General features: G+C 39.8%; 1 protein-coding gene across 2 annotated transcripts; it reads right to left on the bottom strand.

Annotated features, from left to right (window-relative positions):
• Positions 1–3,198: 3,198 nt before the first annotated feature.
• On the bottom strand, positions 3,199–8,451 carry Scg2 (secretogranin II). Of its 2 annotated transcripts, XM_013122341.3 has the most exons (3): positions 8,295–8,451; positions 4,523–5,490; positions 3,199–4,402 (listed from the first exon to the last, which is right to left on the bottom strand). In XM_013122341.3, the coding sequence occupies exons 2-3, from the start codon at positions 5,473–5,475 to the stop codon at positions 3,613–3,615; spliced, it is 1,743 nt and encodes a 580-aa protein (XP_012977795.1). In that variant the 5' UTR covers positions 5,476–5,490; positions 8,295–8,451; the 3' UTR covers positions 3,199–3,612. The 2 variants fall into 2 exon arrangements, with proteins under 2 accessions (XP_012977795.1, XP_005082561.1); XM_005082504.4 differs by having other exon boundaries at positions 3,199–5,490.
• Positions 8,452–18,526: the final 10,075 nt, after the last annotated feature.

Raw genomic sequence — 18,526 nt, 5'->3', positions numbered from 1 at the left:
ACAGGAACTTTAAAGGTTAATTATGTTCTCCTGGAGGAAGAAGTGGGAGGAGTGTTCCCACAAGTTGGTACTGGGTGTTCTGTTTATGACTGGCTTGAGCATCAAAGAGCACAAAATGGATGATTATAGAATATGAGGAGTTGAGATTCAGAAAAGTGAAATCCAAGTTTAGAGGGTTAGGGCGTGAGAGATGAGGATGACTTGAAGTCTTGTTAGGAAGAGCACAAAAATAAGATTAGTGCTCATAGTCCCCAAGGCTGCTTGTTTTAGTTACTTTTCTGTCACAATGATAAAAGACCATGGCCAAAAGCAACTGAAGGAAGGGAGACTTTATTTTGACTTGTGACTCCAGAGGGATAGGAGCCCATCATATCAGGTAAGCGTGGCAGCAAGAGGCAGGCATGGCACCAGGAACAGACAGTTGAGAGATATTATCTTCCAAGGCAAACACAGAGCAAAGAGAGTGGGCTGAAAGTAAGACAAGGCTAAATATTCTCAAAGCCCTTCTCCCAGAGATACACCACAGTCAGAATACCACGTGGCTAAGCCGGCCCAAAAAGCATCACTCACTGGGAGCCAAGTGTTGGAATACCTGAGCCCCCATGCATGACTTTTCTCACTCAAACTACCACGGCAGCTAAGTGGATAGGCTATAAGTACTGAAACTAGTGAAGTTCTGGATTGTTGACAGACTGAGAGGAGACAGAATGCTAGACTTCCATCTGTCTTTCACTGGTAGAGGCATCCACTCCTCCGAAGGGTGGAGTCAGTTTCTCCTCCCAAAGTTAACCTTTGGAGGGCATATACTTAAAGAGCTTGATTGCTGATGAAGGGGACTTCTGGCTGAGAGAGGGACAATATTGCCCTAATTCCAAATAATTTACCATCTACATCCTTGAATGGTACTTGGAGCCTCATTTCCTATGCTAAAGAGCAATGCACTGAAGTACTTATGAAAAAAATGAATCAGAAATAAGTAGGTCTGATGAGTCAATAGCTGAGGATATGGTAGTACTGCAAAAAAGGCAAAGATGTTTGCTGACTAATGTCTGGGGGTGATCAGGCAAAGAATATATATTCCAAATTAAAGTATCACCACAAATGCCAGTCTTAATGCCTGTAATGTCTCCATTAAAGATTCAAGAAGCATCAAGTCTAACTGAGGTTTTAAAAGAAATGCAACATGGTATAGCAGAAGTATGACATCACACCCCACCCACCTATATGCTACTCCATCTTGGAGCCTGATTGATTGTGCCTGTTAGCTTGTTCTCACTGTCCAACATCTTGGTAGGTTTTTAAACATTATGGTAAAGGGAAAAATCTACTTGGCCAAACGAAGGTGTTACATTCATGTTTCTGCCCAAGACTTGTGTTAAAAAGTCATGTAATTAACTCAGGGTCCAATAATCAAGTTAATGCACAGTGTGTGTGTGTGTGTGTGTGTGTGTGTGTGTGTGTGTGTGTGTGTGTTTGGAGAGTGTATACTGTGTGAGTAGTGTCTGTAACATATAGAATCATTTTTAGTTTTAGACCACACAGATGTCCAGGAATCCTCCACTTGTGGTAGCTTCAGTTTGTTCCTGGATGTCTGTTTGCTTCTGCCTCCAAACATCATAAATCCCCATAACCATATAGAAGTACAAGTGCATGAGGGCTATGGTTAGTGATGGGTTAAATCCCCATTCCACCATTCATAAGGCTGCCTTCTAGTAACTAAAGTTTTTATCTTGAACCATATTTGAGGATAAAGACCATGGGTTAGATACTCTGTGCTGAAAACCTAAGTATCTTTCTACCTACATATTACAGCCATCATGAAATTGAGAGATAACTGGACCAAGAATCTGGAAAAATAGCAGGAAAATTGTAAGTGTTTTTTCCTGACTCCCCCATTACCTTTTGACAGCTCGGGGAACTCCTGAGACACAAACAAAAGTACACATACACATATACACACACATATACATGCATTTACAACACACACACACACACACACACACGTATACACATGCACATATACCATCCTCCTGAAGTGACCTATATTCAAATTTCATGAGCCAATCACTGTTCTACTTCCCATCCTTCAGCCAGTATTTCAAGACTGGCAAGTAAGGAAATGGCTAAAAATACAGATTTTCACAACTCATAATGCTGGTTTTGGAATATCGCTAAATTTCTCTAGTTTTTTTTCAAATATGATTAAAAGGAGATTAAAATCCATCTTTGACAGTAAGGCAGGGTGACCCAAGTAAGATAAAGTAAGTGAAATACTTGTACAGTACCTGACACACAGCACAAACTTGACATATAACTACTATTGACTAATTGTTTATAAACAGTACTATTTGGTTGCCCATATTCTCTTACAGCTGTTGATTTGGCTGTTATTGTTGACCCTGCATTGACACATCAGCATGCTGATGTCATGCACTGTGGTGATGTTAAACAGTTATGTGCCATGGCCTGATTCACCAAAGCAGGAGACACAGAGCATATGGTCTGACTTTCCCTGTGATGGTTTACTTCTTTTACAATCAGCTTCATCTTTGGGGAATCAATGTGACCTGAGGATATGCAGACTGCTTCCAAATCTATAGTCCTTTCTGATTGTCATGTACACAGCAACTGATTGTTGTTCCCCCTCTCTCCCTCTCTTCCTTTCTTCTTCCCTCCCTCCCTTCCATCTTTCTCCATCTCCCCTCCTTCCCTCCCTCCCTCCATTCCTCTCTCCTTCCCTCCCTCCCTTCCAGTCTTTGTTCTTTCCTTCTCTTCCATACCATCTCCCTCCTCCCTTTCTCTCTTTTTTCCTCTCTTACCCCTTTTCTTTCATTTTGATGTTGTATATGGATGTGGAAAGTTTAATGTCTTTTATTTATGTAAATTAAGATAAAGTGTAAAGATTATACCCAGGGACTTATTTTGTTAATGAGGTATGTGGACAAAACATGAAAAGGCATAAGACTGTTGGGGAATGGTCACATCATCCTGCAGGGAGAAAGTATGATACATATGATGTTCACAATTTCTTACCTGGATTGCCCACAACAGTAATAATTTTCTTCTTTGGCTTCATGCTGCTTGGTCCAAAATACTTGTCTCTGGTTTTCCAGAATGAAGAGTCCAAGGGTATCCATAAATAACATTTATTCATAAACAATAAAACACACAATAGAAAAGGCCTTATAAGTAAAACTATATATTTATAATGCTTTATTGGTTTTTCTCCAGAACTCCACAAAACACTACAGACAGTAACAAAATAATTCAATAAATGTTAAAAACGTCCAAGATAATTATAGGACGTTCTTTATCATATGTAAGCATCATCAGTGTTGTGACCATTAAATACACTTTCAACACTACCATAGATACCTTTCTTGAATAAAGGACATACATCTTTAATCTGGGAATCATAACATTTACACATATCCATACACAAGATAACAACTCAGAGGAAGTGAATCAGATCCCAAAATGACCTGGAGTCATCTGCCTGTACATCACTTAAAGATATTACAGTGTTAACAAGATAGAGATCAACACACTGAAGAGAAATGTAGGGAGTTCACTTAGCGGAAAGAAGGAAAATTGGGAAATAGTTGAAGCTGTTTACATGTTTTCCATGGCCCGTTTGGCGAGATGCTCCCTCCCCTGCTCAGCCTTTTCTTGGGTGAGGTACTCCAGCACTTTCATGAGCATATCTTCATCCAAGTACTGTCTGTTTGGGGCATCATCATTCTTCAGGGATCCTGCGGGAAGCCGTTTGTTCACCGTGGCCAGTTTCTCAGTTTCCTGGGAGCTCCCTTGACCCAGATGTTCCTTGATGGCCTGTTCCAGTTGCTCATCTTCCTGGAGGTCATCTTCTGAGGAGCCTGGGCTGGGCACTCTCTTCAGCTGGTTGGAATTCATGAGCTCAGGGTACTTAACTAGCATTCTGGCCAAGTACTCTCCAAGTTCTTGGTCCTTATCATTTATCATGTTTTCATAGGGTGCCTGTCTGCTTTCAACATCTGGCATCCAGGCTGCTTTGGGAATCTGGTTAGCTCTAGCTTTCCCAGGACCATAGGGGAGCCTCAGCAGAGCTTTGTCTCGGCTATATTGATTGGGGAAATATGGGGGCTTCTGATTTGCTGCATTTTCCATGCCTAAAAGATTTATAATGTCCTCAACACTGAGCCCCTCAGGCAATGCCTCTATCATACCACGACCAGGTGTCTTGGGATACCCACCCTTGGAGAGCAGCTTACTCTGAAACATGTCGGGTTGGTCTATGTCAGCCTCTGGGATGTCATCTAGGTCAACAGGAAGCTCCAGATCCTGCTCCGGCTCCACCAACCCATTTGGCTTCTCTCCAGCTCTGAGCATCTCAATTAAGTCTTCAGGGGGTATCTGCAAATTCCTGGAGATTTCAATCAGCTGGTAAATAGACTGAGCATCAAGTGGTTTCTCAAGAAGCCTGGCTGCCCTATCCCCATTTTGCCCATTCTGTGACCTCCCACTGCCCACAGCATTCACTAACCTTCGCAAGTAGGTGATGACTTTGGAGGCATCCTCTGAGAGTTGGTCTTTACTCTCTTTCTGGTTATCTTCATCCTGGAGCCCCAACTGCCCTGAACGCTTCATTTCTTCATTGATCTGTTCATTTTTTTCTGTGTTCTCCTTGCTGTCTCTCACCTCCTCCTGGGTTTGAGTCTCTATTTTCTCCTCTATGGGGCTCCAGTCTTCTCCCCCCACCACATCTTCATAGGCAATGTTGTTGGTCTTGTACACATCATCTTCATCATCGGTGTAGAGCTTTTGCTCCTCATCGACCCTCTCACGCTTCTGGTTGTTTGGCCCTGTCAGTTTCCCCAGCTCTTGGAACACAGACTCCAGGGTAGCAAGACTTTGGGGTGTGTATTGTTCTTCTACTATTTCATTTGTGCGTTTGAAGGGGTTTTCTCTGGAATTCTCTTCATACATAAGAGGGAACCTCATGTGCTTGAGTTTCCTCTCTGGCCACTGCTGAGACTCATAGTCTTCCACCATGTCCACTGGGAAGTTCTTCTCCAGATTCAATGCAAAGGGCTTATTTTCTTTGGGGGTAGACTGAGGTTCGTTTTCAGCCTGCCTCAGAGCCTCCAGTATTATCCTCATCCACTCGTCTTCACTCAGTGTGTCTCTTGAGCTCTCAGCCAAGTGACTTTCTTCACTGTTTTCTTTGAGTTGAAGGGGCACAGAGATGCTTTGGTAGGGGTTGTAGTCTGGGCTGCTTTCTTCTCTGTGAGCCTGTTGCCTGAGCTTCTCTATGTACTCCAAAGCCCTGATCATTTCAGGGCTAGGGAACTTTTGGACATTCTCCAATCTGAGGTCTGGTTCCTTCTGAAGCAGCTGGTTTCGCTGGAAGGAGGCTGCTTGGGCTCCAGAGATGAGGAAAATGAAGTGGGCAAGAAGCAGAAGTGCTCCAAACTGGTGGGTCTTAGCTTCTGCCATGCCGCAAAGGTTTCCCTAAAGCAGAGAAAATCACGAGTTAGCACAAGTGATACAAGCTGGAAGACATGATGAGAAGGAAAGGTAAACATCAGGCACAAGGGGGAAGAAAGAAGTAATTCCATAGTATGCCTAGGAGAACTATTTAAAATTCATGTACATGTCCTATATGATCCTCACAAGCTGACCACAGGAATCTATAGGAAAATTGTTAGTCACTTGCATCAGACTTGTCTGGTATTCTCTTGGCTTAAGAGAGGAAAAACACTGACATGGTGGGGTTCTCAAATTTTGTGTCCCTCATTTACAAACTAGTAGTCTGGCTTTTTAAAACCATGCTTCTGTTCAATAAAATGAGACTTTTTAAAATGTTGTAATTACTTCAGACAAAATAATTTCTTGTGATACATGCACATATACATACAATTATGCCCATAAGATTGTGTCAAAATGATAGCTCTTTTGATTTGCTCTTTGAATTAGCCATCCAGTTTTGTTTTAGAAGTGCAGCAGCTATATATTATGATGTAATACAATATGTTAGTGTCAATAACACTGAGTACCCTGTATGTGAGTCCTGGTCAACTCACCAAACAATATCTCCAGCAGTTAGTTAAAAAATCCCTAAAACCTGGGTCCTCCCTGGTCTCAGCTAGTATGCTAAACCAAGGAACCTTTTTGTGGAAGCCTGCTAAAATAATTACCTATACTGTTTTAATTTTTTCTATGCTCCAATCTTCTAATAATTGTATTATGGCTGACTTGCAAAATGCAATTATGGTTATATTTTTCATCTTCCCTCTAGTGTATAGTAAATAAACAGATGCTACAGAGAGAACATAAGTTTACTTAACTAGTCTATTTCTAAGCTCGTGAGTGTTCAGATTCAGTTTGTCTTATGTCTATGTCTATTTTTGTAGGGACCTGTGAAATCTTAAGTGACTCACACTGTTAGAAAAAAAATCTTAAAATAACCACTGTGTAACTCCCAATTTAGATAAACACAGACAATGTGTTGAATTCTTCCTACTTAAAAAAAATCTTCATTCATTTTTTTTCTCCAATACTGTAAAAATCTCACAGATGGATTAGTAAGAGGAATCACTTATATGTTTCCTGTTTGGCAATGCTAATATTGGAGAAGCTATTTCAATCCTTATGAATGAATTCTCTTGTAAATAAATGTATGTAAATAAGTTTACAAGCTTATTCATGACTTCAGTGTATTGTGCTTTGTGATATATAAGCAAAGTTATATGAACACAATTATCTGTTAGATTAGACATCAAAATATCACTTAGCTGGTCTTACTGATAATGAATTTTATAAATTCTTTATACCTATCAAGTGGTTGAAAATATAGAAACTTCCTTGGCATAGTTATATAGACTGATTAAAATGACCACTAAGTGGGTTATTTAAGCATACAGAGAATTCTTTCAAAGTAAATAAATGCTTACTTCAAGCAAATTTATTCATAAAATTCTGAGTAATATAATGAACTTTAAATGAAGGTACTATATATATTTCAGATTGATTTAGCTTTGACAATCAATTTTCACCACTGTCATTTTAAATGTAATCTTGAAAACCATATTAAGTAGATTTGCTTTGAAAGCATTATCTTGACATATCCATAACACATCTTAACATTCAGATTATATGATTATCTGTAAAACCTTTACTTTGGAGGACGGTTTTTCTGTGGAATTAGCACAGAATGTTGGCCTGACAAGCATGGTCATTGCATCACTGAATTCAGGCTTACTTTGGATGACAGTGATTTCCTTTAAAACTCAAGTGACTTCATTTCCCCAGAAGTATCTCTTGCAAAAAGCAAAGATGGATTTAATAGTGCTAATATCATATATAGTGTTTGATTTAGATTTTAATTCTCTCTCCCTGAACAGCTGTTATTGAATCCTCTCACAGTAAAAATGTCTTTCTGATGAAATTAGCTGGGAACATTGACACTGAGCACCAATACATGTGAATATATCTAATCCAAACAATTCAACCAGTTAGGATAAACAAGAATCAATTTGTTTCAATCAACTTCTTCGGCCAAGTAGCATCAGCTTTACCAACCAAGGCATAGTAATTACAATAGCAATCTATACAGCTCTATATGTTTTCTTTCCTGGATTCAAACTTATCAGCTCTGTGTATTCACAGAATCTTTCCTCCAAGATAATAATTCACCTTTGAAAATGGAAGAAATCAATGCTCAAAATAATTCTAAGCTACTTTCTCAGGACTAAAATTGGTGCATAATAACATAAGCCCTTCTGGAATATACCAGTTCATAAAATAATTAATAGTTAATTCAGAGTTCCCATAAGGTGAATATCAAAGAAAATTATGAATCCAAATTGTTTGCCTCTAATACTTATTGGTTAATGGCATCTGGATCCTTATAAACTAACCATGAAGAATATTAAGCATATAAATTATATTCCTGGTTCTGTATCTGACTCTTGGGAGGAAAACAACACGTTAGGAAAATAATCAAAACATCAGGCTTGGTTAACTTTACATTAATCGGCGTGTTGACACTAAAATCCTTAACTTTTCCACTCTCCTTCCATACAGTTTTTCTCGATAGCATTATAGTTAGTGAATATTTCCCTGGCAATCCTGTAAATCACAGACTCTCATTTATGCATTCATATAGAGTATCCTTGGCTGAAAAGCAGCAGGTTGCCCTTCAGGCATTCTACCAATATAAGCTTTCCAAATTGTCTTTTTGCTCCCATCTGGGAAACCAAAAGAGGACACGCAATTGAGAACTTTCCAGAAAATCGAATAGAAAGCAGTCTTACCTCAGTCTTAGAAGGTGTGGATGGCTCCAAGTGCTCTCCTCTACAGCTGGGTGAGGTCTCGAGCAGTTTCAGCACCGGACAGCTCCTCTGCTTATAGCGAGCCTCGGCGCCTGACTCCGCATTCCACGCTGACGTCACCGGCTCAGCCTCAAGCCCCAGCGCAGGCAAGCTTTTTCAAAGAATCCGAGAGAAAATAATCACTTTAGATATATTTTTTTAAGCCTTGCATGCTTACGCCACCTGTCTTATGTAGCAAAAACTACACTCCTTTTTTTCTTCTTTTATCAGCTTCGAGGCTCAAAATAAAATGTTCAGCACAAATTGCCTTAGATAGAAGAAATCTGTCAGCTAGACATGACTAATTGCAAAGCCATTTCGTTTCTGCTTTCACGCCTTGTTTAGAAAGGTTTCTTGTGATTGTTGCCATGTTATTGTCATAAGAGTTTTACAGATAATGACTATCCTTTTATTCTTCCCCATAAAGAAATGCATTCTCATTTCCTGGTGCAGCCACGATGAACAGAACAGTGAGAATATGAAAAACCATATTTCATGTCATGACTCCAGGCAGCATTCTTTTAAAACTCTTGTTTGTTTGAACAAAAAAAAAAGGTGAGACGCTTACTTTTTATATGAGAATCAGTTCAAATACCTTCAGCACAGTGTTTGAAAGGTGCATTCATAGATGGTCAAGTTCAGCAGCTGATACTTTGGTATGAGTCCATGCAACTCTTTAGCAATACCTGGTGTTACGTGCAGTGGCTAAGAAATTGTGTGCTCAAGAAAATGTGTCTGCTTACCAGGAAGGAGGAAAGGCATTTTTGTTCACTGTTAAAGGGAAACAAATTGACAAGCATATGACTAGAACCCTCTTGTCATCTAGAGAACATAGTACCACAAAAGCATTTTTGGTTTTTGTTTGAATAAGTAGAGCTGAATACCTTTAACGAATGAGACCAATCCAAAGAACAATATAGGAATTAACTCACAACCTTTTGGATTTCAAATTCACAACTATGGTTGTGCTTTTCCATAAAACCTGGATATGTACTTTAATAATTTATACAGATCTACATTTTTAACTTTATTTTACTAAAGATGTGAGTCCTCCAAGCCTGTACATATTGAAATATATTTTGAGAACATGAGAGAATCTTGTTGTGTGAGGTCCTTTAAAAGTCTCTGCTGGCTGAACAATCACATTCTGATTTTATCTACCCACTAGCTAACTTTTGCTTATGAGGTGCCTGCCAGATACATTGTGAACTACTGGGGATAGAAAAATGAATATAACTTTCTGGCTTTAAGAAGACCGTAGTCAATGGGGAGAATGAAAGATTGTTTAAATGTGCATGGCAAAGTTCAAGGAGAAGTTTATCCAGAAGACTTCAAAGTTTTGTGGTTTACTAACTGGCTCAGTTTGGTGAAGTTGGATGAGAGAAGACCTCCAGGGAAATAGACCTAAGCTGATCTCTTAGTTTTGGGTTTGTAAGACTTCTTACTATACTAGATAAATCAAAACACTGTTGGATTGTTAAAATCTTGTGAATTTAAAATAAATACTACAACTCAAAATATCTCACAGAAGTTGGTATTCACTGATTCCTATTTGCTCCAGGAAAGATGTTTAGCTTTTCCTCTCTGATGAGAGACCATCACATATGGGTTCACAAGGAACTCACCAGTACATTCTAGAGTTACACGGTCAATATACTGATGTATTTCTGCTTCACAATGAGTTGTAGAGCATGGTCAAGTGCTAGGTTGAAGAGAGTGAGTACACAGGGCTTGCTTATCAAGGCAACATTTCAATGACATCTGATCATTTGCTTTTATCTTAGCTTTATACACATATGATATTCTCCACGTTTTAACAAAGACCTGGACAGTCAATATGGGTCTTACCTAATTTTTGCCTGGAAGTTCTCTATGATTAGTTGAATTCACCAGTATCAGCACAGCCTTAGAGAATTCCACATGGTTAGTTATTCTTAAAGGTTGAGTTGATTCAGTATAGGTCTAAAAATCCATCCCTTTTGTCCAGATTAATTCACTCACAACTTCTGAACTTGTTGGGTAAAGATCAAAACTCATACTCTTTCAGAGACAGCCACTTAACTACAAATGTCTTCAATAATCAAAAACAGGTTCAGTTGAGGTGGCTCAGTAAAATTCTTGCTACTCAAGTGTGAAGACCTGAGTTCAATCTCTTGCATCCATGTAAGAGTCAGATGCAAGGCGTAAGACTTCTATCCCCAGAACTGGGAAGGCAGAAACAAATAGATTCCTGGGATTTGGTGGCCAGCCAGCGTGCTAGGTCATCAAGTTCCATATTCAGTGGGGCAAAAAGAAGTGGAGCACAATTGGGAAAGGGACCCAGTGTGATCCTCTGACGTCTGACATGAATACATATGCAAGCACAAGAGCATACATGTGTGTGCACAGGAAAACAATCTACAATGCATGCAAAACTTTGTCCAAGTGCTCAAGAAGGGAGATGTCATGTCAGATGTAGGTCATTGAGATGGACTAGTTCCACTGGGGTTAAGATCCAGGGAGAGCCACTGGATAGGTAAGTGAGCTCCCCTAACTTCTGCTAAGGATAGATTCCCTTTTTAATTTTTTTTAATTTTATGGGTGTAGGTGTTCTGCTGCTGTGCAGTATGTCTATGCAGTGCCTGAGGAATCCACAAGAGGGCATCAGATGCCCTGGAACTAGAGTCATAGACTGTTGTGAGCTGCCATGTGGGTGCTGGGAATTGAACCAGGGTCCTATAGAAGAATAGCCAGTGCTCTTACCACTGAGCCATCTTTCAAGCACTCTATAGATTCCTTTTTAGCTGGAACCCATTGCATTCTATGCACCATACTTTGCACCTACATTAATCTTCCTTAAATATGACAACAAATAAATATTTTGGTATCTATTTTACAAAGTAGGAAATGAAGGTTCATAAATAAATAAATAAATGAACCATGAGTTCCCAGCTCATAACTGGTAAAAGTAAGATTTAAACCTACATCTTTCCATAAGTGTGTCCTCAATAAAGATTATGATTTGGACACTAGGCTAGATGATATCAGCAGAGGAATGAATATGGCATTAAAGACCCAAGATTAAAATGTACTTACTTGAAGGAAATATCTCAAGGACTATCTGGTCACTGCTGAGGTGACATAGCTGAACTGCTATCCAGAGGAGCCCAAAGTCAATGCAATAATTAACATTGGATTATCTCTCTGATGTGATAAAAAAAATGCTGTCTCCTAAACAGGATACTTGCGAATTTTTCGGAAATGCTGTTTGCCAGCTAGGTTTCTTTTTTAATTGTTTCTTCAGTGTGTTACATTTAACCTCCTCTAAGTCATGAAATTTTCGCCAGTACTTATTGGTTTCTAAATGGAGCCATTCCCCATGAGAAATATCTTTAGAGAAAGAGTTAAAATGGAATAATATGTGGAAAGCAACCCTTTTATGAATGTGAAATATTTGAGCACATGCAATGCACTAAAAATAACCTCGACATATCTTATATCACTGAGCCTGAGAGAAGAACATTCCAAACATTTCTTACAAAAATTTAATTTCCAGTTCAGTCTGAGTTTCCAACTATCATAACCTTCAAGAATGAGTCTCTGTATCATAAATATTTTTAACATAATTATGCACTATGTAAGATAATGGTTTTTACTAAATTAGCTCACCATGGTGCCACTAAGTTTAAGCTAATCATTCACAATTTAGCTAATTAGAATACACCAATTTATTTCTATCAACAGAATTTCTCTAACTCTTGTTCACTTTATTTTGATATTGAATTCCATATTCATCTAGGCCAAGATTTTGGTTTTCCTATTATTTTTGCTAGCAGTCCCCTACCTTAGTAATCATTCAGCATAGGACCTTTCTTCCACTTCATTGCATTTCTCATTTCATTTCAATTTATATGAAAGCAATTAAGATCCTGGAAGCCAATGTGTCTTCTAAGCCCTCATTCTCTCATCTTCTTCCCTATTCTATTTCCTTACTTGACCATCTGTCTCTTAAAAGAGATGCCTCTGGGACTAGAGTTCCATTGATAATACCTGTGAGTAAGGGTCCTCCTACAGTTTCCAGGCTATGAATGGTAGAAGAGGACTGAGCCTTCAGACCTCAGCTTAGTCTCACCTCTCTGGCTCCCTCTGATGTCTTTGTTTTTCCACCTATGGAACCACTTGTGTTCTCCTCATATGCTTTGCATCCAGAATTTGTCTGAACTTTGTTTGGGAACTTTGCATTTATTTTTTTAAGCAAATGTTCCTGTCATAAAAAATAACTCAGTATAAATGAATGGCAAGGAGCTGGAGAGATGGCTCAGCAGTTAAGAGTGAATATTATTCTCGAGGAAGACCCATGTTTGGTTCCCAATACTCACATCAGATGGTTCACAAGTGCCTGTAACTCCAACTCCAGAGAAACTGACACCCTCTTCCAGCCTCTGTGGGCTTATGAGCTCATGTGCATACACCCACATAGAGACACATGGCCATAATTAAAGACAAAAATTTTAAAAATAACAGTGAAGTGTTTTTCTATCTCCATTGAAAAGTCATGGTCCATCAAATTTATATTTGGAGAGTATATAAAACCAGAAACACAGTATGTTTTTATTTAATTTAATTACTCTACAGAAATTCCACAGATAAAATCCAAATGCTTCTGAGAGATGGGATCTCTGTCTACTACTGTATCCCTGTGCCTAGGCCTGAGCCTTGGATATAAATGCTGGCCAAAAGTAGAGCGTGTTTAGTTGACGTCAGATTTTCTCATTCTTTCTGCCAAAGTTTCATGCAATTCCTCTTGGAAGTTTTTAATGCTCTTAAAGTGTCTTTATGCAAATGAACTGTCTTTATTCATCTGAGCTGCAAGTGAGGCTAGTAAAATTTAGGCTATTTTTTTTTCTTAAAAGGAAATTCTTCTCACTAAACTACGTTTGTCTGTACTTCTCCTTATTTGGCAAAATGTTTTCCTAGTAGTTGAGTTGGGAATTGAACATACACATCAAATGAGTCCCTTTTTAGCATTTCTTTTTGTAAATTTTGGTACTCACTTGTCAGTTTACCACCTTATGGGTGGCTCTAGTTAAAGTCAGCATCATGTCCAGCTTCCTCCTCCTCCTGACTGTTTTTCTTTGTGCGATACAAATCTGTGGTACAAAGACCTTGTATTTGTCTACTTAGGTACTAAAATGTGTCTCTCACATACACCATCAATGACAACTTTGAAAGCCAGACAAAAGCCAGGCTTTCCTCTCCATTGACTTTGGATTCCGGAGCCATCTGGTGCTTGGAGGAAAGGCAAGTATCATTCTCTCAGAATGATACCCTGAATATTTGGGCATCTGCTCCCTCAGTGGATTTCAGGGGGGAAGTTTGTGTCCTGGAAGCTAATTACTTCGATTAAAATCACACAGAATGTCTCAATCTTTCATATTCTTCTGGCATAATTGTTTTTATGAATCAATATTTTCATCATTTACATGCAAATATTTCAGTAGAGATGTTTTCTGTTGGAAAAAGGAAGTCACCTGTTTACTCTCCTACCCCTCCTTTTAATCAGCAGCCCTGGGGGACATAAGAGCATTCATTATTACAGAGCAGCATCTTTGGAGTTAAGTTCAGCATTCTGTGTCCAGGGCTCCCACAGATTCTCCAGATGACTTTTCACAGTTCACTCAACCTTTGCTGAGAGTGCAGATGTTTACTCCCTCCAAGAAAGGAGTACATGACTTCTAGATGTGGCACATTTGCATATAGATAAGGAAGTGGGAGACGAATAACAGTTCCTGGCCCCAAAGCTTTCTCCCCCCCACCCCAAACCCAGACACTATGGGTTGTTACAGGCTTTTTTTTTTGTTTTTTTTGCCTCTGCACATCCTCCTATATAATCACGTTGTAAAGAGCTGTTCTAATGTATTGCTAGGAAATGATGACAAGAAAAGAAAGTTTATGCATGTCCAACATGAGTGTATCTACTGAAAAAGGACATTTGAACAAGAGGGCCACAATGGGCAATAACCCATTGCCTCCAAGCGCTTCCTATATAAATTTTAGATATCACTGTTAAGTAGTAAGTACCCTCCCACTGTGGATTCTAGTTCTGAACTCAAAGTTATATTCAACAAGTTTCAACCTTGTTTTCTGCGATCAGACGCACATACCTCCCCTAATTGCTTTCCCTAAGTGAAATGGTTCTATTAAATTTTCTTCAGGAGTCACAGCACTGGGTCCTTGCCCAAAGGTACATTCTTTTTGGTTTAATCCAATAGAAGACTAGGATTCCATCTTACTCCCAATGAACATCCTTCCTCCCATCTCTGTGCTCCTTGAATACACATTGCCTACATCTCTTTGGCCAACTTTGTACTCCAAAGGAAACTAGTTCCTAAAGAGAGCCTTCCTTGACTAAGTCAGTTGTGCCAGCTAGTTTTATGTCAACTTGTCAAAAACTGAAGTCATCTGAGAGGAGGAAGCCTAAACTGAGAAAGTGCTTCCACAATATCCTGTAGGCAAGTCCCTTATCTTCTTCTCAATGTCCTTACATGACCAATTAAAATAGCTGACCCTCAGTTTCAACCATGAGATCATTATCTCCCAGAACATTCCTGTATCCCTTCCCACTCTTTCTACTCTCTCACAAATGACTTAGTCCTCAATTTTTGCTAATTCTTCCCAGCTGCACATTTCTGATATATCCATTCTTTTATATATCCTTATATTCAGTTCAACATTTTCTTCTCTGCCTCTTCAGTGTCTTTCTCTTATCTCCTTTCATGCATGTCTTTTAGTCCAGGAAATTAGATGTTGATACTTTAAGAGAAGTAATATCTACTTCTAACCTGAATCAGGACTCAAGTGCTATTGAATAGGTGACTGAGATGTTCAATAATAATATTTTAAAAATCAATAATGCAGTTTATACCAGTTGACTGTTACATACAAGAAAGGGAGTCAATTCCTAAACACATAACAGCAAATTATATTTAATATTTTTCCATCATGAGTCTCACCTGCTTTACTGGCATTTACTGGGATAACTTCCCACAATTCAAAGTCTTCCACTATTTTGTTGTTGTTGTCTGTTTGTTTTTTTTTTCTATTTTGTTTCATTTTTGTTTTGTTTATGGGGGTTTTGTCTGTGGGTTTTTGCTTCCCATGTCTTTCTGGTTCTTCATCCTCTCCATTTCCTCACATTCACCTTCTCTTTATCCTTTTCCCGGAATACATTCTACCTCCTCTTCTCTCTTATTTTGATTCATTTAAAATGTTTTTCCTGGTTCATCTCCTTAAAGAAATCTTCCTTAATTAGTATCCAACCCAAGCATATAATTCCCCATGTTTATGTGAATATGACAGTATTCTTCCCCAGAACGCCCCCCACAGGAACAGCTTCAAAGACATACAAAGAGATGTTTATGTCAGTTTTAGGATTAAAGATGCTGTAGCTCTCAGTACTGACCACCAGACATTTGTGTTTCTCCTTGCTTAGAGGTATTTGATCAACTCTCTCTTCTTACCCTCTGGGATCAAGTTCTAGCCAATGAACTTAGTGTAGAATGACATATCACAACACTCACTTTCCTTCACCATAGAGGTAGGCAAGGTTTGAAGTGCTGACTAGTTCACATGACTTGGTCCCTGAGTTTGCCAGGGATAGATGCCTTCCAGAAAGTGAATAAGAAATACAACTGTTTAAGCAGTTAATCTCCATGGATTGTTTTTCACTGCATATCATCTAGTCTTTCCTGACTGTAACACTATGGCTCCCTCCTCGAGGCCCAGTCTCACTCAGAGCAGCACAGAGAAGCCAGGCTCTTACTTTGCTTTCTCATGGAGGTTCTGATATTCTAGGGTACCTTAATGGTTTCCAGAGGATAGACATCACATCCACAGAGCTATTGCAAACAACTTTTTGCCTGGTGTAGACATTGCATTAAGAAACATCAGTTTATTCAATCTGTAACTATTTCCTTATACAATCCTCTTGGATGTATATAGAGAAACTCAGTTGGGGGTTAGTACATCTTCAGCATCTTTTGATGCTTGAAAATCCGCTATCTTGGCCCTGGGCTCTGAATTTCCCACAGCTTACAGGATCTAACCAGACATTTATTAGCTCTTTTACATTGTGTTGGCTTTATGGTTTGAGCCGGTGTGAGGTTAAGGCATTGACAGAAACCTTTTATTTAGGTTTCACAACACGTTTGACATGGAAAAATGTTAACAGTGCAGAAAGTGCTCAGATATAAAGTAATGTTTCAAGTGTCTGATTTTGTGGAAAATTATCTTCTATGGTAGCTTAACCTTGGATCCAGTTAAAAGTCCATTTTGTATTTAAATATATCAATTGTGTATTGTCCCTTCATTCTTCTTCTTGTATCCAAGGGTGTTTATGTTCCATGGCTCAAAAACAAATCTTCAAAAGAACAGCAAACTGGAAACAAATTTATTATGTGCCAGATTTACAGGACTGGAGGTAGAATTCTGGATTTCTGTCTAGCTGTGTGTTCTTAAGCTCCTTCCTCAACCTCCCTGGGCCTCGCTGCTTTCTTCATTTCCCAAACGAAGGAAGTGCTAGCAAGACTAAGGGCCTCAGAGGACAGTTAAAAGATTCAATTATGCAAGCAAGGTAGGGAGGCTTTGGAAAGAAAGTTCCAGGCACTCTGCTTCCCGCCTGATTATCATTCACCCCCCAGTCGCAGAAAATTCACTGAAACGGGGCCTGCTGTACCTGAATGTTAAAACTGTAACCAACCTAAAAAATCATTTCCTCGGTACTGATGTGATTAGAATCGATTTCCGGACTCGTTGCCAGGCGAGCCATCGGCAACTTCTCCTCAATTACAAGGAGGAAAGAGAGAGATGTCTGCATGATTGCTGAAGGCAAGCGGAGGTGGTGTGTCTTGGGAAGGCTGCTGAGGGTACAATGTGCCTTGAGTTCAGCCAGGTTTGGCGTCAGAAGGGTGGATTTTAAGTGAAAACGGAAGGCTAAGTGAGTCACGCTCCGCTGGGGCTGTGCAGCTCTGAGGAATCCGAGGCAGATATGAATGAAAGCGAGCCCCTCATTCAGACCCCTCAGCTCAAGGCTGGGTTCACGACTTTAATCATCGGTCTCTGTATAGCCTGGCTGGGTGGAAGCAATTTGCTCATTACACATTCACAGAGACACAGCCATTCATTACATTTCTCCCCTGGCTCTGTCCTAATGAGGCTCCGGAGCAAGGCTTAAATGTCATGACGCTTATGCATCTTTTTCTGAAGGGAGAGATACAGGATGCTGATGACGCAGACATGCTAGGTAACCGGGAAGAGACCTTGCACACCACCATGGGGATGACAGCCATATCAAAGACTGCCAGCCATGTTGACTGCTCAGCCAATTAAAGGGGTCTGGGTGGATGAGTCCCTTCAAAGTACCCCCCTTTTTTGTTTGGTGTCTGTTTCCTGACCCTAGAAATACAATCTCCAAATTACCTGTGTCTGGCTGGCTAGTATCCATCGTTGAACGTGGAGACAGGTCTTTTCGAAATAGCAACCCAAAGCCAGAGATAAAGTCCTATTTTCCTATTGGAGCAGTGAAGTTCTTCTCCCTGGACTCTGCTTCATTAATCTCCATCTTTTCCAGAAGCCAAGAACAATCCATCTAATCGAAGGAACGAAACAGTTTATGGGCAGACTTCGGTGCCAGCCTGCCTGGGTTGGAACCCTGCTTCAATCTTTTAAGCAGTGAGGAGCCCTGAGCTATTTCATAATGCTCTCCGTACCTCTGTTCCCTTTTCTATGAAACAGTAATCATCAGAATAGGAGTTCGTGGGGTTTTGTATGGCTTCAACAGCACAGCAAGCATTTGGTAAATACAGCATGATTATTACAGAAGCACGGTTAATGACGATCTTCTCTGCCTCGTGTTAGGATACAAGGTGGGAAGAATGCAAGGCTGTTAAACACAGGGGTCTAGGGCAAACGTGTATACAGAAGCACTGAGTAGAGGGACACCAGGATTGGTGTTACCTAGGAGGGATGGAGATGCCAGGGAACCTTTGACTCCAGCTGTCAAAGCTAGCCAGAAGCTCCCTGGAGGATAGAACTGTGCATTTCATCTCAGCTTCCCTCACCAGCCTGGGTCTGGGCCCCCTCAGTACATAGGAATTCCGAAGCCTCCTCTGGGGTCTACACCTTTGCTCCTCCACTGA

This window comes from Mesocricetus auratus, unplaced genomic scaffold (genome assembly GCF_017639785.1).
Source record: "Mesocricetus auratus isolate SY011 unplaced genomic scaffold, BCM_Maur_2.0 Super-Scaffold_100010, whole genome shotgun sequence".
NCBI lineage: Eukaryota > Metazoa > Chordata > Mammalia > Rodentia > Cricetidae > Mesocricetus > Mesocricetus auratus.
Note: the sequence above shows the minus strand (reverse complement) of the source record. Positions and strands in the feature narration are given on the sequence as shown.

Coding starts and splice junctions, on each gene's coding strand:
- Scg2 (XM_005082504.4), bottom strand. CDS start 5,475: ATGGCAGAAGCTAAGACCCACCAGTTTGGAGCACTTCTGCTTCTTGCC.